Source organism: Dipodomys merriami, unplaced genomic scaffold (genome assembly GCF_024711535.1).
Source record: "Dipodomys merriami isolate MVZ:Mamm:240054 unplaced genomic scaffold, mDipMer1.0.p SCAF_55, whole genome shotgun sequence".
In the NCBI taxonomy this organism is placed as follows: Eukaryota; Metazoa; Chordata; class Mammalia; order Rodentia; family Heteromyidae; genus Dipodomys; species Dipodomys merriami.
This window is the reverse complement of record NW_027206124.1, coordinates 5,553,860-5,581,742: the sequence shown is the minus strand read 5'-3', so window position 1 is coordinate 5,581,742 and position 27,883 is coordinate 5,553,860. Positions and strand designations below refer to the sequence as shown.

Sequence of the window (27,883 nt, the reverse complement as noted above, 5' to 3'; positions counted from 1 at the left end):
CAAAGCAAATGCTCTACCACTGAGCCACCTTCCCAGCCCTCCATGAGACTTTTATCTACTGAAAAAAGCTAGAAGTGGTGCTGTGGTTCAAGTGGTAGAGTGCTAACCTTGAGCACGAAGAGGCTTAGGGGACAGTGTCCAGGCTCTGAATTCAAGACCAAGAGAAAGAGAGGTGAAGAGAGGGGAAGGAAGGAGGGGGGGGGGGCCCAGACCCATGAAGGTGAGTTGTGGTCCAGTGATTGCAGCGCACTCAGGTTGCTGAGTGGATGAACTCATCCTGTTGCAGTGGTCTTGGCTGCAGCCTGTTTCCTTCTTCTGGGAAGAATGTAAGAGCTGGCCTCCAAGCCAGGTGCTGGTGGCTTACACCTTTAATCTTAGCTATTCAGAAAACTGAGATCTGAGAATAACAGCTTGAACCCAGGCAGGGAAGTCTGTGAGATTCTATCTCCAATTTACCAGCAAGAATGAAAAAGCCACAAGGCCCTTACGATCTGGAAAGGCCTGGTCTTTCTATCTGATTACTGCAATGATTTCCTTCCCTCTGTTTTCTCACTTCTCTTTCTGGAACTCCTGTTACTCAGGGTGCTGGACTTCCTGGACAGGTCATCCCACTTCCTAGGCTGGTCTTCCTTCTTCGTGTGTGTGTGTGTGTGTGTGTGTATGTTACGTTTTGCTTTTCCAGGTGCCATTTGCTATGGACTGAAATGTGAATTCCCTCAAAAATCCCTATGGCAAAGCCTAACCTTAGTATGATGATTTTGAGATGCTTATGGCTGGTACATGGTCACAAAGGCAGAGCTCTCAACAATGGGGTGGATACTTATAAAAAGGAGAGGCCAGGTGCTGGTGGCTCACACTTGTAATCTGAGCTACTCAGGAGGCTGAGATATGAGGATCCCAGTTCAAAGCCAGCTCAGGCAGGAAAATCCGTGAGACTCATCTCCAATTAACTACCAGAAAAACCAGAAGTGGCACTGTGGCTCCAAGTTCTAGCCTGTGTGAAAAAGCTCAGGGACAGTGCCCAGAACCTGAGTTCAAGCTCCATGGGGGGGGGGGGGGCAGAGAGAGGGAGGGAGGGAAGGATGGGGAGAGAGAGAGCGAGAGAGAGCCCTCCTGTCCACCATGTAAAGATACAAAGAGGCTCTCACCAGACTTTGGATGGGTAGAAATCAATGTCTGTTTTTTATATCCCTGGTCTATAGTTATGACAACTAGAATAAATTGAGGTAAAATGATAGGGTAAATTATACCTAAATCTTATTATGTAGCTGAATCTAGTGTATGTAACATGAGTAGCACGTGCCTAACTGGTACAAAACATAGCAGAGAGATGCGATCTTATAGCTTAGTATCATTGTCAGGCTTACAAACAAGAAAGAATGCAGAAGACTCCAAGTTCTCTTCACATTCTAGGTATAAAGAGCAAATATTAGATCACCTTGCATTATTTAGTCTATAAATATGTATTGCGGGATCGTTGAAAATTTATCCCGCTCGCTCTGGAGGCTGGAAATCCTCAGATCGGGGGTCTCGTTGTGTCTGGGGGAGTAGGGCAAGCGCACGTGTCAGGCCAGGCCAGCAGGCCCTGAGCAGGGAGCCCGCAGACCGCACCAAGCTGGGGCGGAACCAGGGACGGGCGGAACCTTCCTTCCCAACCCCGTGTGTTCCCGGAGCCCGGCGGGAGACCGCGAAGGGCCGCGGCGCACCGCGCAGCCGCAGTCGGGTCTCGGTAGCCACAGCAACGAGCGTGTGCCGTGTCTCGCCATGGGCGCGCGCGTTGCGCGGGGAGCGTGGGCCCTCAGCCGGGCCGCGGGCGGCTGCCGGGCGGCCTCGAGCTTCCAGGCGCCTCCGCCGGGCGCCGTGGACGTGGCGGAGCTGCTCCGGGAGGCGGCGGGGGGCGAGGCCCGGGCGAAGGCGGCGCGGCGGCCGCCGGACCGGTGCTCCGTGCTGCTCTTCCCCGGGCAGGGCAGCCAGGCGGTGGGCATGGGCCGCGGCCTGCTCGGGTACCCGCGCGTCCGCGAGCTCTACGCGGCCGCCAGCCGCGTGCTGGGCTACGACCTGCTGGAGCTGAGCCTGCGCGGCCCGCAGGAGGACCTGGACCGCACCGTGCACTGCCAGCCCGCCGTCTTCGTGGCCTCGCTGGCTGCCGTCGAAAAACTGCATCACCTGAAGCCCCAGGTGAGGCCCGCGGCCACCGGGCCGGCCGGGCAGCGTGGGCTCCCCCCCCCCCCAGGCCCCAGGGCACCCTCCTCAGAGATAAGTACATGGGTTGAAAGCCGGTACCACACCTGTGGTCCCAGCTACCCAGGATGCAGGGACCAGAGGATCACGGTCAGAGCCAGCCCAGGCGGGAAAGGCCGTGAGACTCTCGTCTCCCGTTAGCTGCTAAAAAAAAAACAAACAAAAAAGCCTGAAGTGGTGCTGTGGTTCAAGTGGTAGAGCGCTAGCCTTGAGCAAAAAGCAGCACCCAGGCCCTTGAGCTCAAGTCCCAGGACTGGAGCACGGGCACGCACACACACACACAAACAGTATTTTTGGGGAGAAACTAGATTTCTTAGACTAGTTCCCTAATATGTGTGTACCAGTACTAGGGCTTGAATTCAGGACTTGGGCACTGACCTTGAGCTTTTCCGCTCAAGACTGGCTGGCACTCTCCCTTGAGCCATAACTCCACTTCTGGCTTTTTGCTGTTAATTGGAGATAAGAGTCTGTCTGGTGGACTTTCCTGGTCTCATGTCCAATGCAAGAAGAATTGTGACTGTAATGCTTACAAAGCACTCTGTACAGAGCTGGGTCCAGGGTAAGCACTGACCAGGGATATTTCTCAGGGTCAGACTCTGGTTGTCAGTGCTTCCTCTGTGTCTCTCCTAGCTGGGGCGTCAGCCAGTGGGACTTGGTTCACAGCGATGCTGAACACCCTACCAGCTTCCAGGCCAGCCCAGCACCTGAGCTTCCCCAGATAATGTGGCATCATGTGTGCATCTGTCACCGCAGGTCATTGAGAACTGCGTTGCGGCTGCTGGATTCAGTGTGGGGGAATTTGCAGCCCTTGTGTTTGCTGGAGCCATGGAATTTTCTGAAGGTAGGGTGTGTTTGTTTTTAGAGGTGTGGTGTTGCTGGACTCATTGGGAACAGGGACCCTTCTCAACAATGAAAATGGACCCCCTGGGGTGTCAGGCAATGACATTGGATCTCAGGGACTAGATTGTACCATGATACCTTTGAAGACTGAAGGATTCAGTAGGAATCTCTTTTGGAACGTAGTGAAATCTGCTTGCTTAACTGTCCCCACCACCCTGTGCATGCTGCCATTCAACCCCCTCTTGACCGTCACACTTGGTAAGGGCTTAATTGGTGCTCACTAAATTAAAAATAGTAATCAACATTGGATCAGCACTCCAAAGACATTGAGTATGCATATATATTTTTGGGGGGAGTGGGAAGTCAGTTGTGGGACTTGAACTCAGGGCCTAGATGCTGTCCTTGAGCTTTTGTGCTCAAGGCTAGTGCTCTACAGCCAGAGCCCCACTTCTCGTTTTATGGTGGATAATTGGAGATAAAAGTCTCACAGACTTTCCTGCCCATGCAGTCTTGGAACCACAACCCTCCTCAGATCTCAGCCTCCTGAATGGCTAGGATTATATGTGTGAACCACCAGCACCTGCCTCAGCAATCAAATGTTCTATCCTTAGCCAGGTGCTGGTGGCTCTCGCCTATAATCCTAGCTATTGAGATCTGAGGATTGGGGTTAAAATTATCAGCCCAGACAGATAAATCTGTGAAACTCTTAATCTCCAATTAACCAGCAAAAAGCTGGGCTAGAGGTGCAGCTCCAGTGGTAGAGCACCAGTTGAGCGCAAACAAGCAAAGTGAGAGTGTGAGACCTAACTTCAAGTCCCAGTATTGGTACACTAAAAATGCCTAATTATATTTTTTGTGAATTACATTCCCATTTAAAAAAATGCATTATAGCTCTCTGAAGGAAATGAAAAGGGGAAAGTCTGTTTTCCTCTTCTAGTAATCTATTACCTATACAGTTTAATGTGTATGCAGTTTACATGTATTTAGTGTAGCACTGACTTCTCTGGCTTGGTATCTGTCAAGGTCATTGCTTTAGGCTTTAGCTGACACGAAATTTCCCCTCGCTCCCTCCACTTTCCTGGAGTTGCCTGTTTTCAGCTCTGACTCTTGTCCTACATGTTCCCTAGTGGCCAGGATGAAAAAGTCCTGCGCAAATGGGCGCAGTGCTGAGTGGGTGGGGCGTGGCACAGGGAAGGGGTGCCGGACTTGCCCGGGGACCCTCCCTGCCACCCATCAAGCCCTAGCCAGGTGGCTCTCCCACAGCGGCAGGTCACAGTCCCGCCCAGGACTTGAGGTTGTCAATAATCACAGCCAATCCAGCCACCTTTGGGTGCCCGGTGCTCAGTTGCATGGGTGCGGTCACCCTTGCTTCGCTGGGTGACGGCTTGTACACAGCCGTCCCTTGTTTTTCCCTTGTTTTCCTCTTCAGTGTGATGTAAGTAGTAATCGTTTTCTGTTTCCACAACAATCCAGGCAGATAGGATGCCTGACAGAAAATCTAACCCAGGAGGTTGCTACTTCCTGGGACGGCCTGGCTCGGGGTCTGATCCCGTCTGCCCCCCATGGCTTCTTAACAGCAGCACTGTTGAGACACTGGGATCTTTGTCTTGGGACGGGGGTCTTGTGATGGTAGAATGTTCTTTGCAGCAGCTTCCCTGCTCTATCGCTCACATGCTAGGAGAATCCCTCCAGGTGTGACGGGTAGAGAGCACCACCAGACGCTTTCCTGGAGCAGTCCCACCCATGACACCAGATGGCCTCTGGCCAGGTCAGCCCCCGTCCTGGGAGTGACAGCCCCGTGTGGCTGATGTGGGCGGCAGAACCGCGGTGCCGATCATGTCTGCTCCAGGATGGAGCTTCTGCCTCCCGACTTTCCCATGTGCTTCTCTCTGGCCAGGTCTGTATGCTGTCAAGGTCCGAGCCGAGGCCATGCAGGAAGCTTCGGAAGCCGTCCCCAGTGGGATGCTGTCTGTCCTTGGCCAGCCTCAGTCCAAGTTCGCCTTTGCCTGTTTGGAAGCCCGGGAGCACTGCAAGTCTTTGGGCATAGAGGACCCTGTGTGTGAGGTGTCCAACTTCCTCTTTCCTGACTGCAGGGTGATCTCTGGACACCTAGAGGTGCGTGGCACACAGGGCCTCCTAGGCCAGTCCACTGGTGGGAGGGGGATGCCCTGCCTGGCATGCTTCAAGAGGAGTGCCTGCCTAGCAAGCACGGGGCCTAGTTCAAACGCCAGTACTGCCACACACAGCAAGGGAAGCAAGAAAGGAGAATAATACTTCCTGGATTGACCATCTCTGCAAGCACTGTTTGCAGTGTTAGCAGGTGGCCTGTTGGGTCCCTGGTGGCCCTCAGGTGAGAGGACTCTTCTCTGTGAAGCCGGAGGAGGGCGCCAGCACCCAGCAGGCTGCCAGCTCAAGAACTCCGGGGAGTGGGACTGGGTTTTTCTTCTGACTTATCTTGAAGAGGATGGAGTGACAAGCAGGCTTGGTCCAGCACTTGGGAGGTTAAGCCAAAGTAATTGTGGGTTCAGGGCCAGTTTGGGCTACATAGTAAGTCTTTTAAAAAATATTTTAAGCCAGCGTGGTAACTACAGAGAACAGGATTCTCCTTGGGGCCACACCCACTTGAGGTGACTGTCAGAGGTTGTCACAGACCTCACCTGGCGTCACGACCCAGCCGCTCTGTGGACTGGCTGAAGTTGTAGCCCATTCTGAGATGAGGAAGTAGTTCAGAGGTGTGAATGGCTGAGGGCCAGGACAGACCATGTATGCACATGCGTAGTGACCAGGGCCGGGACAGGCCACGTGTCCGCAGGTGGCCATGTGAACAGCGTTCTCATGTCTGCTGTGGTCACATCAGTGGGGGCATGTGAACGGCCAGCTCCCCGGAGGACTGCAGGGATGCTGCAGTTCAGTGGGAACCAGAACCTGAATTAAAGGCCAGGCTGTGGCTCGGGTGGAGCGTTTGCCTGGCAAGCACAAGGCCCCAGGTTCAAACTGTAGGCCCACTAAAAAGATGCGAACTGAGCTTATCACTCAAGGACTCACAGGATCAGGATGTGCAGGCATGCATCTGTGTGTGTGTGTGTGCATGTGTGTAGAGATGCATCATGTGGAGCACAGCAGCAGCGCGTGGCTAGCAGCAGCACACTGCCCTGTGCAGCCTCAGGTCTGCTGTCTGGATGCCGAGGACTTGCTGTTCACCCGTGTCATTCTTCCCTTGATGGTGCCCGCCTTAAGCCACCTTCCTTCCCCCAGGCTCTGCAGTTTCTCCGGAAGAACTCCTCTAAGTATCACTTCCGGCGCACCAAGATGCTGCCAGTGAGTGGCGCCTTCCACACGCGCCTCATGGAGCCCGCCGTGGAGCCCCTGGCCCGAGTTCTGAAGACCATCGACATGAAGAAGCCTCTGGTGGCTGTGTACTCCAATGTCAGCGGGAACCGGTACACGCACCCCACGCACATCCGGAAGCTGCTGGGCGAACAGGTGGTGTCCCCGGTGAAGTGGGAGCAGACCATGCACGCCGTTTACCAGAGGAAGAAGGGCGCCGCGTTCCCCAGCACGTTCGAGGTGGGCCCCGGGACGCAGCTGGGGAGCATCCTGAGGAGCTGCAACATGCAGGCCTGGAGGTCATACAGCCCCGTGGATGTGATGGAGGGCAGCCAGGACCCGGAGCCCGGCACCTCCGAGGCTCTGCACTGACCCCTCTGCAGGCTGGCTAAAGATGAGAGGCAGGCTGTGGGAGACGCAGAGTGCGGCCACAGAACAGTGCCAGGGATGATGTCTCAGGTGACCTGGCCCAGCCCCCCTGGAAAACGTCCAGGTGCTGCTGGGGATGTGCTTCACCCTGCCTGCCCACCTGCCTCGGGCTGCACCACACCTGGCAGTGGATCTGAAGGGCTGGCCCCGCGCAGCTGCCTGTGTGCCCTGGGCATGCTGCACCAGAGGGACACCACTGCCCTGCCGCCTGCAGGCTGCCCAGGTCCAGGGCTCCTGTGTCCTGCATCTAAAGGTGTTAGGAGACGGGCACCGGTGGCTCATGCCTGAATCCTAACAATCAGAAGGCTGAAATCTGAGGATCATGGTTCAAAGCCAACCTGGGAAAGTTCATGAAACTCTTACCTCCAGTTAACCACCAAGAAGCCAGAAGTGGGGCTGTGGCTCAAAGAGGTACAGTGCTAACCTGGAGCAAAAGAGCTCAGGGACTGTGCCCAGGCCCTGAGTTCCAGCCCCACAACACACAAAAATAAAAAGTACAAACAGATAAAAGGTGTTGAGTCTCAGTGGCTTCGCAGCCATTCTGCCTCCCTTACTCAGCAGCTGGGGGCGGAGTCTCCTGATCCTTACACTCCCACGAAGCACCTCTTCTACCTCTTCAGGCTTGCTGTGAACCCCAGAGGATATGTGCATGCCTGGGCAAAGGTGACACCACATACCTGGCCCCAGGCCAGTGCCAGGCTCCCCTTGGAGAAGCATCTCCAAGTCATCCACAGGGCACCGTCCTGCTCTCCGGGCACCTGCAGCTGGGCAGGGCACAGGCCTCCCTCGGAGCTCCAGTGTGCTCAGCCTTGCTCCGCACGCTGATTAAGTAGGAGTCGGTCGAAGCTGTGGGCTGTTTCCTCCTTTCCAGGGACAGTGGGAAACCTTGGGGAGGGATCTGTGTGTGGCTTCCAGTGTTACCGTGAGACAGGCACTGGCAAGATCTTTGCTGTCGTGGTCAGCCTCAGGCAGAACCGTACATTCTGGTGTGGGGCTGTCCAGCTCCCATGGACAGCTGTTCAGCTCCCGGCTGCGTGCTAAATCACTGAGACCCCAGAGGCGGCGCTGCTGAGTCACCCCAGACTCCAGCACTGGTGTGTCCTGGTGCACAGCAGTTCAGGCCAGGGGAAGCTGCTCAGCCTGAGGAAAATCCCAAACCTAAGCCAGCCTGGCACAGCAGGAGAGCTCCTGACACCTGTGGGTGGACAAGACTTTGCCCTCCCCCTTATCCCTCTCCCCTGCTCCCACCCACTTGGGGGTAGGTGTCCTGCAGGGAAAGGCCTTGGGTTGCCAGGTAATCCCACCTGCCCCATGATGGAAGCGGGCCTGCTTCTACAGCCCCGGCCATGTCCCAGGAGTGTGGAAGGAAGCTGGGGCTTCACCAGCCCCAGCACCCCGGGAAGGATGCATGAGCTCTCCTGAGCCCGCAAGCAGGAAGGACAGCTGCAGCTGTGCTCCAGGTGGACTAAGAATGCTCCCCTTGGGAGTAGGAACTGAAAGGTTGGCTGGAGGTGTGGCTCAAGTGGTAGAACGCCAGCCCAACAAGTGAGAGGCCCAGAGCTCAAACCTGGGTCAAGAAAAAAAGTGGGGCCAGCTTGGCATTGGTGGCTCACACCTGTAATTCTAGATCAGAGGATGACGGCTTGAAGCCAGCCAGAGCAGGAAAGTCTGAGACTTTTTTTTTGGAGGGGGGGGGGTCCGCTCGTGGGTCCTGAACTCTGGGCCTGGGCGCTGTCCCTCAGCTCTTCAGCTCAAGGCTAGTGCTCTACCACTTGAGCCAGAGCACCACTTCCGGCTTTTTTTTCCTGCTTATGTGGTGCTGAGGAATCGAACCCAGGGCCTCATGCATGCAAGGCAAGCGCTCTACCACTGAGCCACCTTCCCAACCCCGTGTCTGAGACTCTTATGTCCAGTAAGCTACCAAAAAGCTGGAAGTAGAGCTGTGGCACTAGCTTTGAGCAACAGTTTAGAGATAGCACCTAAGCCCCAAGTTCAAGTCCCAGGACAGGCACAAGAAAAGAAAAAGGGCCCAAAGGGAGGATGTGGGGGCCCTGCGGGATGGAGGAGAGGTGTGGTGTGGTGGTGTCCAGCCCAGTTCAGTTTTGGTTTTTCTGGTTAGAGTGGAATTGAGACCTGGGAAGAGCCTCTAAGGGCAGGAGGTGCCGGGCCAGCATGAAACAGGCCGAGCCCCTCCCCCTCCCCTGAGAAGAGCCCCCCAGCTCCTGCCCAGAGTGCATGTGGGGCGGTGGGCAGACTTCCCTGGCGGGATTTGAGGTACCAGGAAGGGCAGGAGGAGGGGACAGAAGCGCAAAGCCCCGGACATGGCTTGTAGCCCTCCAGTGCGGGACAGTGCAGCGGGGGGCTGGGCAGGGCCGTCCTGAGCCTCGCTCCACCAGTCTCCTGGGTAAGGCGCGGCGCCCCAGCCCACACCCTCCCGCAGACCCAGAGCACCCACACAGCTGGAAACTGACATTTTATTGAGACCTCTCCCTTAGAAATCTAGTCCAGTAGATTTTCTGCTGGGTGTGGGGGTGTGGCCTGCACTCCCCCCAGCCCCACAGCACCTCCGGTGGCTGCAGTCAGGAGAGCGGGGGCCCAGCCAGCGACACCCCAGAGGTAAAATGAATTTGTCTTAAAAAACATGAAAAAAACCACCATAGGAAACCTCAGCAGTGACCCAGCACTCTCGAGATTAAATATTTAAAAAGTGATCATCAGAAAACGTCATGGAGGAGGAGCCGGCCACCTCCCGGGCAGCGTGGCAATGGCCGAGGGGCGGGGACCGGCCCCGCCCCGCCCCGCCTCACTGGAGCAGCAGCTGCAGGGCTCCACGGAGCAGCAGCGCGGCCAGCAGCACTGCGGGCAGCAGCTGCCTGCGGACCTGGCCAGGGGACACCTGCGGACCAAGGGCAGGGGTGGGGGCTCAGCCGGGCCAGGTGAGCTCGGAGAACCAGAGTGTTCTGGAGGAGGGCAGGGGAGGCGCCCCACGTCAGAGCATGGGGCGGGGCAGGGTCGTGCACCAGACGCTCCAACAGAGGAAACGCAGAAGGACCAACGGACCCGCAGCTGTGTGCGCACGCTGTCCACCCAGTGCTGCCAGGACTGGACGGGCACAGGCCATGCAGATGAGGGGAGGGAGGGGCAGGGACTTACCTGGAGGCGGGGGACGGGGGGTCTCCAGGCCCTGATGTGCGCCCTCAGGTGGGCAACCCCACGGATGAGGCGTCGGAGCACTCCCCGGACACTCATCTGGCTGTAGGTCAGAGCCAGGCTACGAGGCGTGGAGTGAGAGGCGGCCGTTACTGGGGGAGCAGGTGCCCCGCTGTCCTCCCACACCGACTCCGCCCAGGGTCTCCCCACGGGAGAGCTGGCTTCAGAAGTGCATTCTGGTTTCTGTCCCTCGCCTGCTTCCTGGCCCAGTCTACCCTCAGCCAGCCCCTTACACCCCAGTTGCTGTCCCCATGCCTGTCCCTGGGGAGTCAGCTGGGGACAGCCTCTGGGCTGGAGGGCTGGCGCTCCCCTGATTTTGGAGAGACACTGTCCATCAGCGTGGGGGAACAGGGAGGCCTCAGGCTTACAGCAAGGCCAGGGCCGAGAGTGGCAGGGCCCCTCCCCGGTGGAGAAGGCGCAGGGCAGGGGTGGTCACCTGTGTATGGCCATCCCCGGCAGCTGGGCCAGGCGAGGACTTCGGAGGCGCTGGTCCATTTCGTCTCCGATGCACACCAGCCACAGGGCCACCTGGTTACTGTGGGGAGGGCACGGGGAGTGGGCCACAGCACCGGCGCCGCGGTGGCAGTTCTGCAGGCTGGGCGCGGCCCACAGAGGCGAAGGGCACTGAGGTGGAGGGGCCAGCCGCACGTCGCCTCTTCCCGCCGTCCACTGGGGACTCAGAGGCCAGTTCCCTGCAGGGCAGGCTGCAGAGGCACCAAGCCGACCGCAGCCCCAGAGGCTCCTCCATGTCCAGCATCCCTGTGGAGTCTGAGGCCTGCCTGGTGGACTTGGTGGGAGCGGGGACCCCCCTCCCCATTGCTGAGGCTGGGCCTCACTTTACGGTCCTTTAGAGAGGGAACTCTGAACTCTGTCCCCTGGTCCTCCATTCTGAGAAAGGGCCCTGCCTGGCTTGACCGTGCCCCCAGGGGCCTGGGGTTTGTTCCCACTCCAGCCCATGGACTGCACGCCAGCTCAGATCCACCACAGACGGCCTTCCACCTCACCCTCTGGACTCCAGCCCAGCCTGCCCCGGGTTGCTCTTCTGCTAGGGCAGGGGCGGGGGGGGGAGGTGGAGGGGAGGCTGCCAAGCAGGCAGGTGGGGGTGAGGCCTGGGGACTCAGGAAGGCGCTGCTCCACAGGCAGGAGTGGAGCCGGGTACAGAGGACACAGCACCAATCCCTGAATCCAGGACCTCAGAGACTACGGACCCCACAGCAGAAAGGCAATATCCTGACCCCTGCTGGGGGCCAGCCATGGATGGAAGAAGTAGCCATAGCTGGTCTGGCTCTTCACTTCCAGCTGGGAATGGGGCGGGGAGCCTGACCTGCTTGGGTCCTTCATGAGCAAGGGGACAACCGCGCCCCCTGCTGGGGGAGGCCTGGAGGTGGCACCAGGGTCAGGAAGGCCCAAGGCCGCATGCTTGAGCATGGCAGTGCCACCTGCAGGTGGTCCCTACCTCACCGGGAGGCCTGGTGAGGGGCCTTTGGGCCCTACCTGCCCTCCAGACAGTCCATGGGGTCCCAGACCTCTTCCCCCACAGGCTCGGTGATCGGGAAAAGCCCGGCAGCCGACCGAGGTCCGGGCATCTGCTGGTACAGGAGGGTCTTGATGAAGAGGTCCCTGGTGACAGACCCGGCCTCCGACATCTCCTCTGGGGGAGAGAAGCAGAGTGTAACAGGACCACAGGACTAGGAAACGGGGGTGGAGACTCCAAACACAATACCCCAAAACAGGTACTAGGAGCTGAAGGGAAGCAGCCTCAGGAACGAAGCCTTCCCCTGGACTCCATCTCCTGCCTCTGCTCCAGCTGTGGCCACAGAGGTCCCAGCTGCTCTTTCCAAACAGCAACAAGAACTCACCAGACACTGGTGCTCATACCTGTCATCCCAGCTACTCAGGAGGCTGACATCTGAGGACTGTGATTCAAAGCCCACCCAGGCAGTAAAGTCTGTGAGACTTATTGCCAGAAGTGGGACAGTGGCTCAAGTGCCAGACTTGAGCACAAAAAGCTCAGGGACAGCCAAGCGCCCATGGCTGGCACACGTCTCTAATCCTCGCTACTTAGGAAGCTGAGATATGAGGATCACAGTTCAAAGCCAGCCCAGGCAAAGTTTGTAAGACTCTTATTTCCAACTAACCAGGAAAAAACTGTGGCTCAAGTGGTAGACCAGTGTGTGTGTGTGTGTGTGTGTGTGTGTGTGTGTGCACACGCGCGCACGTGCGTGTGATGGCTGGGAATGCAAAGACCAGGCAAGGTCTCTTGGGGGAGGGGGAGCACAGCCAGGACCCCTCGTGTCTCAGGGCTGACGCCCCAGGCAACGGTGAGCAAGGTGCTCTGCTCACACTAGTGATGGTGGTAACATCAGGGCAGGGCAGAGGGGAGGGGCAAAGGGGGGAGGGGGAGGGGATGGGATATGTGGTGTGCTCTAGGCTTGGGGACAAAAACCATTTCGAGATGGCATTGTTCTTTCCAGAATTAAAGCAGAGGAATAAGTGCAAAATTTCAACCAAGAAGTGCCTGCTTCATTTCCCCAAGAGAAGGGGGAGAAGCTTCCCATCTGCTCCTCACCCACACCCAGCAGACCCCTCCCCCAGGACCTCTGTAAACACAGCCCTGGGGGCCACAAAGGGCCCAGGCCACGCGAGCAAGGGCAGCTGCACCTGTCAGACTACACCCAGGCTGGAGGGCAGAGCGGGCAGCAGGAGTGCGAGCGGGCGCTGAGCGGGGCGGGGCCCAGCACACCTGCAGGCAAAGCTGTACTAGCTACAAGGTCAGAGAAACTCTGTGGCAGGGACGATTTGTTCCAGGTGCAAGACTCGACACGCTGGTCCCAGGGGAGGCCCTGACCCTGAACCAGGAGGAAAATGGTGAGAAGTGCATCATGCCAAGTGCCAGACCAGGGGGTGCAAGGGCAAAGCGGGCGGGAGGCCAGGTGCACCTGTCTCTCCACCCAGGTGCAGCCCCTCTGCGCCTGCTCGGGTGAGCAACCAGTGGGCAGACACTGCGGACTGGGAGACTTGAATGGTCCCTGCGCAGCCTCATTCTGCTCCAAAAATGGCCACCTGTGGCCGGGGCTTGCCCTAGTCCTGCCTCCACCAGGCCTGCGCTTCAGGGGAGACCCCATTCTGTGTGTGTGGCTCCCCACCAGACCTAATTGGAGATAAGAGTCTCAGGGAAGCTGGGCACCGGGGCTCACACCTGTAATCCTAGTTACTCAGGAGGCTAAGATCTGAGGATTACGGTTCAAAGCACCCAGGGCAGGAAAGTCCATGAAACTCTTATCTACAATAAACCACCAGAAAACCGGAAGTGGCGCTGTGGCTCAAGTGGTAGAGCGCTAGCCTTGAGCTGAAGAGCTGAGGGACAGCGCCCAGGCCCAGAGTTCAGGCCCCACAACCCACAAAAAAAAAAAAAAAAAAGAGCCTCAGGGACTTTCTTGCCTGGGCTGGCTTTGAAACCCAGCCCTCAGATCTCAGCCTCCTTAGTAGCTAGGATTATAGGCATGAGCCAACGGAGCCTGGCTCCTTATTCATTTTTATTTGCATCTACCAGGCCCAGTCCTCTCCCAGAAGGGCATCTGCCCTCATTACACAGACTTCAGAGAGCTATGCCACCAAGCAGCCACCAAAACACAACAACAAACCAAACTGACTGAGCAATGTAGCTTTACGGGCAAAAAGAAAATCAGGAAGACAGCCTTAACCAAAGAAGCAGCCTGCCATGCAAATCACATGGCAGAGACTTCAATAGCTGGGGGCTGGCCTTCCAAAGCAGGAAAGGGGATGCAGGGTGGGGGGGCATTTGAGATCAAGCTCCTCCTCTCCTAGTGGGAAAAACAAGCCAGCAAAAGTCCCGGTGCTGGGCCTTACTTGGGGAAAAGGTGGCACATTTGGCCCCAGTTAGCAGAGGAAATGTTTGGTGCCAGGCCCAACCTCTCAGTCACAGGAGGCCTCTCTGCTGTGTGCTCCCCATCATGCCAGCAACCCCCACTCAAACGTGGGGTACAAAGGGCCTCCTGAGAAGTGGAGTCTCTGCTTCCCATTGCACTGCCCTGACTGTGAGCTCCTAGGTTTGGCTTGGGTGGGGGGGTCTCCCCATGGCACATGGAGACCACACCCACACTACATGACATCAGGGTGGGCGTGGAACGGAGGGGCAGGGCCCTCCTCCCGTGCCCAGGCCTCCTCCTTGCTGACCCCTCCCGGGGCTGCTGGGATAACAGAGCTCAAGAAATACCTGCCCATCCCCAGCCCCCAGTCCTCAGTGGTTCCTGCCGGTAATCCTAGCTGCTCAGGGAAGCTGAGAGCTGAGGACTGAGGCTCAAAAAACAACTGGGGTGGGAAAGTCCTGGAGGCTTATCTCCAATTAACCAACAAAAAGCCACAAGAAGAGGTATGATTCAAAACAGCACCGCCTTGAGCAGGGGGAGGGAGGGAGGAGCTAAAGGACAATACCAAGGCCCTGAGTTCCAGCCCCAGGACCAGTGCCGCGCACACACACTCACACAATAACAGACACCCTCCCCCCCCCCCCCCCCCGTGTCCAGCTGGGCCTGACTCCTTAGCCGTGTATCAGATTGGGGTTTCTCCCACCTGCAGAAAAACAGGTTTGCTGGGCAGGCTAGTCAATGCCCGCGGGTGTTTTGTATTGTCACATCCTAATATTGACATTAGGCAAATCAGCTGCCCTCTGCCCAGCCCCAGACTGGCCCCAGCAGGACAGCGGAAGGGGGAGGGAGGGGGAAGGCAGAGGGAGCCACAGTCCGAGTCTGGTCCAGACCACGGCTGGCTTCCTGGTGGCCACCAGCCATGGAGCCCGGGCCCTCAAAACTTCCTCCAAACTGCTCGGATTGTTCCTGGCAGGGAGGAAAAAACACACAGACTCTGGCGGGATCCCCAAGTCTGCTATAGGCCAGGCAAGAAACCATGGATGGGGGAGGGGAGAGCTTCTCATATTCAGTGTGGTTGTAGCTCAGTGAATACAACTCATTTTCCTATAGCACGCCCTGAGCATCTAGGCGCAGCTAGAAATAGGGTAATCAGCATGTGGCCACCCTTCCCCCACCTTTTTCTTTCTTTCTTCTTTTCTTTTTTTTTTTTTTGGTGCCAATCCTGGGTCTTGAACTCAGAACCTAGGCTCTGTTCCTGAGCCTTTTCGCTCAAGGCTAGTGCTCTACATCACAGCCCCACCTCCAGCTTTTTGGTGGTTAAATGAAGAAAAACATGTCTCTTGGACTTTCCTGCCCTAGCCGGCTTCCAGCCATGAGGCTCGGATCTCAGCCTCCTCAGTGGCTAGGACGACAGCCTGAGCCCTGGGCCAGGTTTCTACCCGCTTTCTTCAGGTGTCCAGGGACCAAAGGCCTGCTAACTGGTGTTCCTTTTCTCAGAGAGCTGGCAGATTAGCGTCAGGACACAGCGTGTAACACCAGCAGTGCTCTGAAGTCTCTAAAACTAGGGCTGAGGGCCGAGGATCGGTCACAAGGAGAGATGTGCTGCCTTGAGATGGAGGGTCACAAGGAGGGATACCTTGAGGGGGGAGTGGTCGGGGAGGACCCTCAGGAGGAGGTGGCCACTCTGCAAACACCTGTTATTCCACATTACGCCTCACAGTAACCCTAATGTTCGGAGAACCGACCCTGCCCAGACTGCCTTACCAAAAGGAGCCCAGCTATGGCTGAGGCTGTAGCTCAATGGAAGGGCTGTGCCCACCAGGCCCAAAGCCCTGGCAGCCTCTGGCATGTTGCCTGTGTTAAGTCAAAAGCAAGCAAAACCAAGCCAGCGGCGGAGGCACACACCCATCACTGAGGAGGCGGAGGTGGGGATTGAGAGGTCAAGGCTAGCCGAGGCTATTTAGTAAGACCTTGTCAAAAGACCCTAATAGTAGCGGCTCAAGCCTATAATCTTAGCTACTCAGGAGGCTGAGATTTGAGGATTGCGGTTCAATACCAGCCTGGGCAAAGTCCATGGGACTCATATCCAATTAAGCACCAAAAACTGTAAGTGGAACTGTGGCTCAAGTGGTAGAGTGCTAGCCTTGGGTAACACACACACACAGACCTAACACTGGGGGACTGGGTGACAGAGTACCAGCTGAGACTGCTCAAGGCCTTGAATTCAAACCCCAGGACCACCAAGAAAAAACCTAACATTGGCAAAGCTCTGGAGAAGCTACAGCGAGCGAGTCAGAACGAGCTTTGGGACGCTGAGGTTCAGAAGATGAAGGTGGATGCCCTTGGCTGCCTGTGTTTACACAAAGGGCACAGAGCCTGATCTGATGGTGGCAGTTACAGGCCGGCCTTTGGGAGTATGGGATTATACAAGGTTATCAGATTGGGGGCTCCAAGACTGACACGAAGACTCCAGTTCAGACCAGACTGATGAGACACAGCGACACAGACAGACAGACATCCTGTTTCTTGCCACAGGAGCAGCAACAATGGCCTTCTTGCTGCTCTCTCCAGCGCTCTGAGCCCACAGACACCTCTTTTCTAAGTAGCTTTGGCCCATGGGGTATTGTGTCATTAACGACTGAAAATGAACCAAGACCCAGCACTCCGGAGGCTAGAGCAAGAGGACTGCTGTATTTAAGGCTGGCCTGGACTCCACAGCCAGAGAAGAAAACAGAGACCAGGTGGAAACCCCAAATCCTGGGGGGGGCAGCACCGAGGCCCGGGGCCAGGAGCCCGGGTGTCACCCCTCACAACGCGCCCTGGATCCAGGCCTCGAAGGGATCCGTTTTCTAAGTACTCTCTAAGGGGTACTTAGAAAACAGCACCCACTGACACCAGGAACTCCCCTCGCGAGCACCTACTCCAAAGGCACTACCAAATTAAGTGGAAATCAGGGAAAGCCACAGGGCTACCCGGGCAAGCCGTGTGCTCCTGGCCGGCCGGGCGGCTCTTGTTGACCCAGCCAGCAGGTGCAGTGGCAGCCTGGAGGGGCCTGGGCCTCAGTTTCTCCATCTGGCAGGCGCAGGCCGGCCTGGTTTCAGGAGCAAGTCCAGCCCTCGCGGGCAGTGGAAACAAATTTACCAGCGTGGCCTCACGGCGGGGCCGCTCAGGAGCCCCGGGGTACCGGGTGGGAACGGAGGGGGGGGAGCACCGGGGTACCGGGCGGGAGCGGGGAGGGGGGGAGCCCCGGGGTACCGGGAGGGAGCGGGGCCGAGGGGCCCCGGGGTACCCGGCGGGCGCGGGAGCGCGGGGAGCCCCGGGGTACCGGGTGGGAACGGGGGGAGCCCCGGGGTACCAGGAGGGAGCGGGGCCGAGGGGCCCCGGGGTACCCGGCGGGGCCGCTCAGGAGCCCGGGGGTACCGGGCGGGAGCGCGGGGAGCCCCGGGGTACCGGGCGGGAGCGGGGGGGGGCCACCGGGGTCCCCCCGCGGTCTCCGTCCGGACGCCTCCGCCCCGCAGGTGCCCGTCCCGTTCCGCGGGGACAGGTGTCCGGCGCCATCTTCCCTCCGGCCGCGGGTCCGGATTAGAGCCGGGGCGCGGCGCGCCGGCAGCCCGGGGCCGGCCAGGAGAGTGGGGCCGGCCAGTGGCGCGCGGGGGCCGGGGGGCGGGGGACTGGGACACGGATCCCCAACTTTTCCCAACCCCCAGACGCTCGGCCAGGACCGCGCCGGGCGCCGCTTACCTGCAGGCAGCGCGGGGCGGGCGGAGTGGGGCAGCGCCGGGCGGAGGCGGAGGGCGCGGGGCGGAGGCGGAGGGCGCGGGGCGCAGGCGGAGGGCGCGGGGCGCGGCGGGCCGGGGCGGAGGCGGAGGGCGCGGGGCGCAGGCGGAGGGCGCGGGGCGCGGCGGGCCGGGGCGGAGGGCGCGGGGCGCGGCGGGCCGGGGCGGAGGCGGAGGGCGCGGGGCGGAGGCGGAGGGCGCGGGGTGCGGCGGGCCGGGGCGCGGCGGAGGGCGCGGGGCGGGATGTTCCGGGGGCCCGGACCTGATAGGCGCGCCGAGCGTCCCGCCCGGCCCCGGCCCGCCTCCCGGCCCGCCCAGCTCCGGCTCCCGCCCGGGCCTCGCGCTGCGGGGCGCCGCGGGGGCCTCCCGCACCGACCTGGGCTTGGCTCTTTTCGCTGCACATCCAAGGCCGTCCTGGTTTTACGCCCGCCGGGAAACCGCGGTTCCGAGCGGACCGAATGACTGAGCGCGCGGCGCCCGCCCGCTAGGCCGGCAGGTGAGGAAGCCAGACGTCGCTAAACCCACGTGTGGAAAGTCCTAGAAGGAGCGGGTGCCCCGCCGCGGGAGCCCGGGCCGCGGGGAGGGAGGGGGAGACGGAGGCGGGGAGGGGGTCGTGCCGGGTGCCCTCCTCCGGGAAACGGGGCCGCCGCTGCCCTGTGCGGCTGGAGATGCCGGACTTCTTCCTACCAGAAGGGAATCCCGGGTTCCCGCGGGCTCCTGCAAGCCCGGCCCGTGGCCAACAGCCACGGGGGCCTCACGGTCAGCCGTGGGGACCCCGCGAGCCCATCTGGCAGGTGATGGGGGCTCAGGGACGCCGAGCCAGGAGACCCTGTCTCCAGGGCCAGGAAGGCCTGATGCCTGCGGAGCCAGGCCTTTTAGTGGGCATTCAACAAGTGTTCACCGATCAGATGCAGGAAGGGGGCCACTTTGGGAATAGAAGGGACGGAAGGGGAGGGGTGGGTGAAAATATTTACCTTGAAAGAACCCCACATGATCAAATAGAAAAGGATCAAAGTGGAGGCCTGGAGTGGTGAGACATGCCTGTAGTCCCAGCTATCTGGGAGGTGGAAACAGAAGACTCGCTGTAGCCAGCGGGCCTGGGCAACTCAGGAAGGAAGGAGGGGAGGGGAGGGGAGGAGGAAGGCAAGGAGGGGAATGAACGAATAAAGGCTGGTCTTCAGCCCTGAGTTAGATGGCAGTAGTAGACAATAATAGTGGTGGTCACAGGGTGTCCCCCAAACTGAGGGTTCAGCACTTTCCCTCCCATGACCCCCCAGAAACCTTACAAGGAACGCCCAGTGCTCAGTCACGGCAGCCTTCACAAGAGGTCCACAAGCAGCCAAGAGAGCACTCTACAGTTGAGGAACCGAAGGCTCTGAAAGGGAGGCTCCTCACCAGAGGCCCCCCAGCCGGTCCTGCACTGTTCTCTCCATCCATGCTCCCTTCACCCACCCCTCCCACCCCTGTGCCCTGTTCTCAAACCTGGACTCCATTTCTTGACCACTGTTGGGATCTGCTGGACTATCCTAGCTGGGTCCTGCCTGGTGTGACCATGGCCCTTGTGTGACCACAGCCCCTGTGCACATCTCCTTTCTTCCTGGGTTCAGCTCCAGTGCTCTCCAGGTTTTCAAAGCCCAGCCCAGCCCTCCCTGCTGGGATCAGGACCATTTCTGTTTCTATGGGAGAATTTTTTTTTTTTTTAATGTGCTAGTATTGGAGCTTAAACTCAAAGCCTGAGCAATCTCCCTTAGCTTTTTGGCTCAAGGGTAGTGCTCTACTACATGAGCCACAGCTTTTTGGTGGTTAATTGGTGGTAAGAGTCTCATGAACTTTCCTGCCCAGGCTGGCTTTGAACTGCCATCCTCAGATCTCTGGCTCCTCAGCAGTTAGGATTACAGGTGTGAGCCACTGAGACCTGGCTTCAGGTACCCTTTGTGACAGGCTCAGCCTTCAGCCTCTGGCCTCCTTCACTCCATCTCAACCCCTCCGGAAGCTCTCTAATATCTCTGAGAGACCTAGACTCTCATCGGGGTCTGGACTACAGGAGCCTCGTGGCCCTGGCCTGTCTCTTCCAGGCAGCCTGCTCTGGCCTCTGAGCACAGTGCCCAGCAATGTATGTGAATCTTAAAGCCAGGAAAACTTTTTTCAGTGCCAGTACTGGGACTTGAACTCAGATCCTCACATGCTAGCTCGTTCTTTCTTGCTCTTAGCTGAAGTTCTACCACTTGAGCCATACCTTCAGTTCCAGGGCACGGGGCGGGATGTTCCGGGGGCCCGGACCTGATAGGCGCGGCGAGCGTCCCGCCCGGCCCCGGCTGTAGAGGTAAGAAAACGATCATATTTTCTTAGGGGAATGGGACTGTGGCTTAGTGGTAGAGTACTTACCTAGCATGCATGAAGTCCTGGGTTTGATTCCTCAGCACCACATAAGCAGAAAAAGCTGGAAGTGATGCAATCGTTCAAGTGGTAGAGCCCTAACCTTGAGCAAAAGAAGCCCAGGGACAGTGCTCAGGCCCTCAGTTCAAGCCCCAGGACTGGAAAAAAAAAAAAACAAAAAAACTGGGTTTGGGTTGGGCACTGGTGGCTGACCTAGAATCATGCTGCTCAGGAGGCTGCGATCTAAGAATCAAGAGTCAGTCAGTCTAAGCAAATCCATGAGATTCTTATCTCCAATTAACCATCAAAACGCCAGAAGTGGAGTTATGACTCAAGTGGTAGAGTGCTAACTGTGAACAAGCCCAGCAAGAGTGAGAGTCCATGAGGGAATTGTCTGGAGGTGAGATGAATTGTGGTCCAGGGGCACACACACTTGTGCAAGCATGCACTGACCTGAAAAAATGATTTGTGCACTTTGGGGGATATAAATTAAAACTCAATGTTAACACATAAAACCAAATAAAACAATGGAGGAGTCTCGAAATAGCCAAGACAGGATGTCAAGCAAGGTGCAGATTTATAGTTCCCAGGGGGCCTTGTCAGCTCCTGGTGATTGAGGAGAGGTCCCTGGTGGCAACTATATCGTAATTGAAAACAGGCCTAACGCATCGCAGAGCAGAGGCCAGCAGCAGTACCACGGCAGTTCAATAGAGACATGCGTCTGGCCAGATCTAAAGGGTTGGAGGCCCTAATCCAGCTCGGCTGTCGAGAGAATGGAGAACAGGAGTCCCAGGTCGATGCTATCAGCCACTGCTGCATCCCAGAGGCCTTGGGCAGCTGGCAGGCTCCGGACCGGCGGTGGCCACTGCGTCCCCTGCCAGGAGCACGCTCGAGGGCCCCAGGTCATCGGTCCAATCAGGTCTGGCAGGAGGCCCCAGGCCCATGGAGTGGGGGATAGGAAGGAGCCCCAGTCCTGGGGACTGTCCTTCAGTGCCCATAAATAACAGCCCTTTGACAGTGCAGCTTATCAGGCTGAGAACAAATTCTCCCAGAACAATAACAGAGGCTCAGGTGGCTCAAAGCTAGCTCTCTCGCTGGTTCTCCAGGAAGGCAGCCAGGGCCCTGAATGCTCCTCAGCCGGCCAGGCAGGCTTGGGATGGGCCCCCTTGGCCAGCCTCCCTGCTCTCTCAGCTCCATGGAGGCCAGGCCAGTGTCCAGATCTGCTTTCCTGCACTCACCACAATGGATCCTCTACAGAGACCCTACCACAAAGAGTGAATGACCTTTCCACCCGCTGCCCCCTCACTCCAACCTTATTATGATTGAGGCTCTGCTGTTCCCATGTGTCGGGAGGAAACTGTGGCCAGGTGGGGAAGTGGCTCCTTAGGAGATCCCATGGGCATGAGAGACAAGGGTCCATGCCCTCAGACCTATGAGCTTCCTGGCCTCGGATTTCAAAACTCCCCTTCTCCTGCCTCCTTCAACAACAAAACAGAAGAGGGAAACTGCAGCATTTTTTCATTGATGGGGAATGATTCTTTTCAAAGTTCTGCAGGAATGTCTTATTTTTTTCCCCCAAGGAAGTTTATATGCCCCTGCAATTCTTGAAGGGCAAATAAAATCAGCAATGATTCAGCTCAAATTCCTCTACATGCTGAGCTTTGAAGAAGCAGGAATGCAAGGCTGGTAGAATTGCATGTGGTGCTCCCTTTGGGACCCCCAGGACTGTGTGGGCACCATATCTAAAAGGGGCTTCCTCTTTGTCCCTGCTCTTTCCCTTAAGGGGGTTACTTAGCCAGGTACCGGTGGCTCACCCCTGTAATCCCAGTTACTCAGTAAGCTGAGATCAGAGGATCATGGCTCCAAGCCAGCCTCGGCAAGGACGTCCATGAGACTCTCATCACCAATTAACCACCAAAAAGTCGGAAGTGAAGCTGTGGCTCAAGTGGTAGAGTGACAGTTTTGACAAATACCAACACCCTGCAAATGGCTAATATTATCTCTTTTTCTGCTCCCTGGTGAAGGACATACCCTTTCATAAACAAGCTAGCTGATCTCAGAGGAAAGGCAGCATTAGTACACAGCCCGATTTGAACTTAGGTGTGTCTGCCTCCCAACTTCTCAGGATCCTGAGATGTAAGGTTTATGGTTGAAGCCATCCCAGGCAGACAAAGCCAGGAGACTCTTATCTCCAGTAAACCAACAAAAGGCCCAAAGTTGAGGTATGGTTTAACTAACAGAGCACCACTTATAATTAGAAAAAACTGAGCAAGAGTGGGGCCGAGTTCTGACCCAGTACCAGCACACACACACAAAAGTCTTTATGAATTTGGTCTTGTTTGGGTTTGAATGGGAGCTTGAAGGAAATAAATGCAGACTTAGCCCACTGGGACCCAGTGTCGCCAGAGCCACCAACCAGGCCGGCAAACTGCTTAGGGGACCAGGGCCGGATTCAGCCAGGAGTGGCTGGATACCAGGGCCTCTGTGAGCCCTGGCTTCCTTCTGTGCTGGCAAGCGGTGGCGTGTGGGCCTCAGAGGGGCCACGGGGGTCCTCTGTGAATGGCTTTGGGGGCAGAGCTCTGCTGGCCTGCCGGCAGAGGCTGAAGTGTGTCTGCAGGAGGAAAGAGGGCTGGTGGGAGGCTGAAGGGAGGCCAGGCCCCCAGTAGGTACTTCGAGAGGTATGTTCCAGTAATATCTGCTTGGCAGCATCCAAAGCCACCGAGACCAACACCCAGGGTCCTGAGGACCTGCACCTGCTCTGCACCTGCAGGCTTCCTGTGTCTTGCTGCAGGCAAAGTCAAAACAAGAGGTTGCTCCAGGTGTTTTTTGTTTTTTGGTCGGTCGTGGGACTTGAACTCTGGGCCTGGGCGCTGTCCCTCAGCTCTTCAGCTCAAGGTAAGCGCTCTATTGCTTGAACCACAGCGCTACTTTTCTAGTGGTTTATTGGAGATAAGAGTCTCACAGACTGGGCTGGGAAGGTGGCTCAGTGGTAGAGCATTTGCCTTGTATGCCTGAGGCCCTGGGTTTGATTCCTAGCACCACATAAGCAAAAAGAAAAAAGCCGGAAGTGGCGCTGTGGCTCAAGTGGTAGAGCGCTAGCCTTGAGCTGAAGAGCTGAGGGATAGTACACAGGCCCAGAGTTCAGGCCCCACGACCGGACCCAAAAAAAAAAAAGTCTCACAGACTTTCCTGCCTGGGCTGGCTTTGAAGCAAGATCCTCAGCTCTCAGCCTCCTGAGTAGCTAGGATTACAGACGTGAGCCACCGGTGCCCAGCAAATTCTGCCCTTGTATTTTTTTTTTTTAATTTGTGGGGCCTGAACTCTGGGCCTGGGCACTGTTCCTCAACCCTTCAGCTCAAGGCTAGCGCTCTACCACTTGAGCCACAGCGCCACTTCCAGCTTTTTCTGCTTATGTGTTGCTGAGGTATCGAACCCAGGGCCTTGTGCATGCAAGGCAAGCATTCTACCATGGAGCCACCTTCCCAGCCCCTTGCTCCAGGTGTTTGATGGGTGTCTGATGGGCAGATAGGATGTGGGTAGAGACTGAGGCCCCAGGGGTCCTGCGAGGAGCCTTGTGTCTCCCACAGCTGGCTCCTCTTATCTGTGCTGTCAGTGCAGGGAGGCAGGGATGGGAAGGGAAGCAGATTTTCCAGGAATGCAAGATTTGTCTGGTAGAGAAAGTTGGAATTCTCATCTCATCCCTTTCCTTCCATCCCTTCAGTTCCAGCCCACTGATACTGAACTTGAACCCAGGTCCTGCTGCAGGTAAATGTGCACACAGCGGGCAGATGGTCCTTATTCAAGGCTTTCTGGCATTGGTAAGGAATGGTAGTGCAAGCTGCCCGCAGGGCTCTGCCCCTCCCATCAACAAAGAGCTGTTAGTAATTCTATTTGTGTGCATGTGTGTGTTCATGTGTGTCAGTACTGGGGCTTGAACTCAGGGCCTGGGTGCTGCCCTTGAGATTATTACTTTTTTCCCTCAAGGCTAGCCCTCTACCACTTAAGTTGTAACTCCATTTCCATTTTGGTGGTTAACTGGAGATAAGAGTCTCATAGACTTTCCTGGCCAGGCTGGTTTTGAACTTCGATGCTCAGATTTCAGCCTCCTGGTGGCTGGGATTACAGATATGACCACCGGCATCTGGCTGGTGCTCTTTTTCTGCTCTCACAGGTGAGGATTCCATATGGAGGCTCTGGGGGAGCAGGACGGTGGGGCGGGGTGGGGCTTCACCTGACCCAGCCCAGAAAGGACAGTGAGGAAGGAAACTTGGGTACAAAAGAATGAATGAGGCAGCCAGTGGCAGGTAAAAGGGCCCAGAAATTGGTGGTTTCCTGTGGCTTCAGTTTGATAGTCTATGCAACACCCGTGCATGCTTTCTGCATTTACTGCCAGCTGGTGCTGCTCCCTCGTGGAACGGGAGCTCAGTGTTTTCAAGAGCCTCTAGACAGAGCGCAGTCCCAAGGGACCAGCTCCCATATCCATCACCGCAGCTTGGGCTTCATCTGGGGGTCAAAGCCAGCAGGGCCAGTCCTGGTGCCCCTCCTCTTTCTGAGATGAAGACCATTGAAGTTAGAGCCTCAGAGAAACTTCCCAAGACCTTATAGCAGCAGAGCGGACAGTTTAGACTTCAGATTAATGCTGGTCCCACTAGATGGTGCTAAAAGCAAATGGTGAGGGGACTTAGGAAGCAAGGGATACAAAGTATAGAACTTAACCCAGAAAGCCACTGCCAGTTCCTCCAGAGGGACAGGGAGGCAGGGATGTGAATGATCGGCTTCCCAGGTTCAAATCTAGGGTTAACCACTTACAAGGTGCAGATTGTCCTGTCTCTGTCTCTTTGTGCTGGGATGGCAGGCATAGACCACCATGCTCAACTGTTAGGTTTTGTTTTTGCAGTGCTGAGTGGGAAGCAAGCCTCAGGATCTTACCTGTGGTAGGCAAGATCCATACTTGAGCCACATCCCCAGCCTGTTATGTCATTTTACAAAGTCAGAGAGCGAAGGAGAAAAGTAGAACCTAAGAGAGATCACCAGCTTGTAACCTAAATACTATGTCTGGGCTTGATTTGTGTGTGTGTGTGCTGGTTCTAGGGTTTGAACTCAGAACCTGGGAACTTTTTGGTGCAAGGCTACCACTCTACCACTTAAGCCACAATTCCACTTCCAGTTTTTTGTTTGTTAATTGGAGATAAAAGTTTCACAGGCTTTTCTGCCTGGGCTGTTGCAGAATCTCAATCCTGAGATCTTAGCCACTGGAATGCTGGTGTTACAGGTATGAGCCACCGGTGCTGGCTTTGTTCACTTCTTTTGTTGCGTTATCTTTTTTGTAGTTGTTGGTTTTTCTTAGTACTTCTGGTTGGCTACCAGAAGTCTTCAGTAATTCATTCTCATGGCTTTGGGTCATGAAAATTTGTGTCCCTGAGATTTTGTGCTCAAGACTAGTGCTCTACCTCTTTGAGCCACAGCACCACTTCTGGTTTTCGGATGGTTAATTGGAGATGAGTCTCACAGACTTTCCTGCCTGGGCTGGCTTTGAACTGTGATCCTCAGATCTCAGCCTCCTGAGTAGCTAGGATTACAGGCGTGTGCCATCGGCACCTGGCTTTGCTCATTCTTTTTTTTTTTTTTTTGGTCTGGTCGTGAGCCTCAACTCTGGGCCTGGGCGCTGTCCTTCAGCTCTTCAGCTCAAGGCTGGCGCTCTACCACTTGAGCCACAGCGCCACTTCTGGCTTTTTTTCTTTTTGCTTATGTGGTGCTGAGGAATTGAACCCAGGGCCTCAGGCATGCAAGGCAAGCGCTCTACCATTGAGCCACCTTCCCAGCCCCTGTTCATTCTTTAAGATTTATCAATTTCAAAAACTTACCAGTGGATTTTAGAGCATTTATGCAGATAGTATGCCAAAAGAAAAAGTCCTGGAGAAGAGACATTTTCTCTGGCATCAATGGGAGTCATTTTATAGTACCTATAAACTTCTTCATCAACAAATGCAATTTCAGATTTACTGGCTTCAGAGACGGCTAATTATTCATGGGGGACATGACTAGCGGCAAAGTTCAGAGCAGTCATAATTCAACCTAGCAACTATTAATATGCAATTATTTTTTGTGCCAGTACTGGGGCTTGAATTCAGTAATCCCTTAGCTTTTTTGCTCAAATCTAATACTCTACCTTTGAGCCATAACTCTACTGCCAGCTTTTAGGTGGTTAATTGGAGAAAAGAATCTCACAGCTGTGCCTGGCTCTTACTATGCAATTCTTTTTTTCTTTTCTTTTCTACTTTTTTTCCCCCTTTTATTTCTTTTCTTTTTTCTTTTTCTTTTGTGCCGGTCCTGGGGCTTGAACTCTGGGCCTGGGTGCTTTTCTTGAGCTTCTTTTTTGCTCTACCACAGTGTCACTTCCTGCTTTTTGGGGGTAGTTTATTGGAGATAAGAGTCTCAAAGTTTCCTGCCCAGGCTGGCTTCAAACCAGGATCCTCAGATCTCAGCCTACCAAATAATTAGGATTACAGATGTGAGCCAGTTGGCACCTGGCTGCTACACAATTCTTTTAAAGTGTTATGTCATTGTATCAACAAGTTCCATGTTGCTTTTGAAAATTATGACTAAAATAGTCTGTTTGGCTCATAAAAAATCAGGTGCACGTGGTTCACACCTATAATCCTAGCTAATCAGGAGGCTGAGATGGAGGATCAAAGTTCAAAGCCAGCCTGAGCAGACAAATCTATGAGACACTTACTTTCAATTAACCAGCAAGCTAGAATATGTGTGGCTCAAATGATAGAGCTTCAGCTTGGAGCAAAAAAGGCAAGCAAGAGCAGGAGTGCAAAGCCCTTAGTTCAAGCCTTAGTACCGACACTACAAGAAAACTGCTTTACAAACTTCAGTGAAATTAATAGTAAGCTGGACATTTAAAAATGTTTTGTTGGGGGGCTGGGAAAGTGGCTCAGTGGTAGAGGGCTTGCCTCGCACGCATGAGGCCCTGGGTTCGATTCCTCAGCACCACATAAGCAAAAAGAAAAAAGCTGGAAGTGGCACTGTGGCTCAAGTGGTAGAGCGCCAGCCTTGAGCTGAAGAGCTGAGGGACAGCGCCCAGGCCCAGAGTTCAGGCCCCACGACCGGACCCAAAAAATAAAAATACAATTTTTGTTTATCTTGCTGTTCTGGAACTTGGGTTTCCTTTTTTTTTTTTTTTTTTTTTTTTTTAACTGCTTAATTTGAATCCCATTATTTTCTTTCTTTTTTTGGTCGGTCGTGGGGCTTGAACTCTGGGCCTGGGTGCTGTCCCTCAGCTCTTCAGCTCAAGGTGAGTGCTCTACCACTTGAGCTACAGCGCCACTTCCGGTTTTCTGGTGTTTACTGGAGATAGGAGTCTCACGGTCTCTACTGCCCGGGCTGGCTTTGAACCGCGATCCTCAGATCTCAGCCTCCTGAGTAGCTAGGATTACAGGCGTGAGCCACCAGCGCCCGGCTTGAATCCCATTATTTTCTTCCTGATATGTGCAAACTTTTTTTTTTTGGTCGGTCGTGGGGCTTGAACTCTGGGTCTGGGTGTTGTCCTTCAGCTCTTCAGCTCAAGGCTGGCCCTCTACACTTGAGCCACAGCACCACTTTCGGTTTTCTGGTGGTGGTTTATTGGAGATAAGAATCTCAGACTTTCCTGCCCAGGCTGGCTTTGAACTGTGATCCTCAGATCTCAGCCTCCTGAGTAGCTAGAACTACAGGTATGAGCCACCGGTGCCCAGCATATGCAAACTTTTAATATACTGTGTGCCTTTTGTTTTTTGTTTTGAACTG

At 56.0% G+C, this 27,883-nt stretch overlaps 2 protein-coding genes across 4 annotated transcripts; one reads left to right on the top strand and one right to left on the bottom strand.

The window, feature by feature from the left end:
- Positions 1–1,734: 1,734 nt before the first annotated feature.
- On the top strand, positions 1,735–7,347 carry Mcat (malonyl-CoA-acyl carrier protein transacylase). The gene is made up of 4 exons (XM_069999714.1): positions 1,735–2,178; positions 2,995–3,082; positions 4,979–5,196; positions 6,337–7,347. The coding sequence occupies exons 1-4, from the start codon at positions 1,765–1,767 to the stop codon at positions 6,778–6,780; spliced, it is 1,164 nt and encodes a 387-aa protein (XP_069855815.1). The 5' UTR covers positions 1,735–1,764; the 3' UTR covers positions 6,781–7,347.
- A 71-nt stretch (positions 7,348–7,418) lies between these two features.
- On the bottom strand, positions 7,419–20,177 carry Bik (BCL2 interacting killer). 3 transcript variants are annotated; one of them, XM_069999717.1, is made up of 5 exons: positions 20,099–20,177; positions 11,542–11,698; positions 10,484–10,582; positions 9,991–10,108; positions 7,419–7,977 (listed from the first exon to the last, which is right to left on the bottom strand). In XM_069999717.1, the coding sequence occupies exons 1-5, from the start codon at positions 20,103–20,105 to the stop codon at positions 7,954–7,956; spliced, it is 405 nt and encodes a 134-aa protein (XP_069855818.1). In that variant the 5' UTR covers positions 20,106–20,177; the 3' UTR covers positions 7,419–7,953. The 3 variants fall into 3 exon arrangements, with proteins under 3 accessions (XP_069855818.1, XP_069855816.1, XP_069855817.1); XM_069999715.1 differs by lacking the exon at positions 7,419–7,977 and adding an exon at positions 9,298–9,733; XM_069999716.1 differs by lacking the exons at positions 7,419–7,977; positions 20,099–20,177 and adding exons at positions 9,298–9,733; positions 17,679–17,778.
- Between the last annotated feature and the right edge of the window lie 7,706 nt (positions 20,178–27,883).

Coding starts and splice junctions, on each gene's coding strand:
- Bik (XM_069999715.1), bottom strand. Junction 10,583..11,541: donor ATGGACTGTCTGGAGGGCAG/GTAGGGCCCAAA, acceptor CCCTCCCCACAG/TAACCAGGTGGCCCTGTGGC. Junction 9,734..9,990: donor CCCCCGTCCCCCGCCTCCAG/GTAAGTCCCTGC, acceptor CTTGGTCCGCAG/GTGTCCCCTGGCCAGGTCCG.
- Mcat (XM_069999714.1), top strand. CDS start 1,765: ATGGGCGCGCGCGTTGCGCGGGGAGCGTGGGCCCTCAGCCGGGCCGCG. Junction 2,179..2,994: donor TGCATCACCTGAAGCCCCAG/GTGAGGCCCGCG, acceptor CTGTCACCGCAG/GTCATTGAGAACTGCGTTGC. Junction 5,197..6,336: donor TGATCTCTGGACACCTAGAG/GTGCGTGGCACA, acceptor TCCTTCCCCCAG/GCTCTGCAGTTTCTCCGGAA.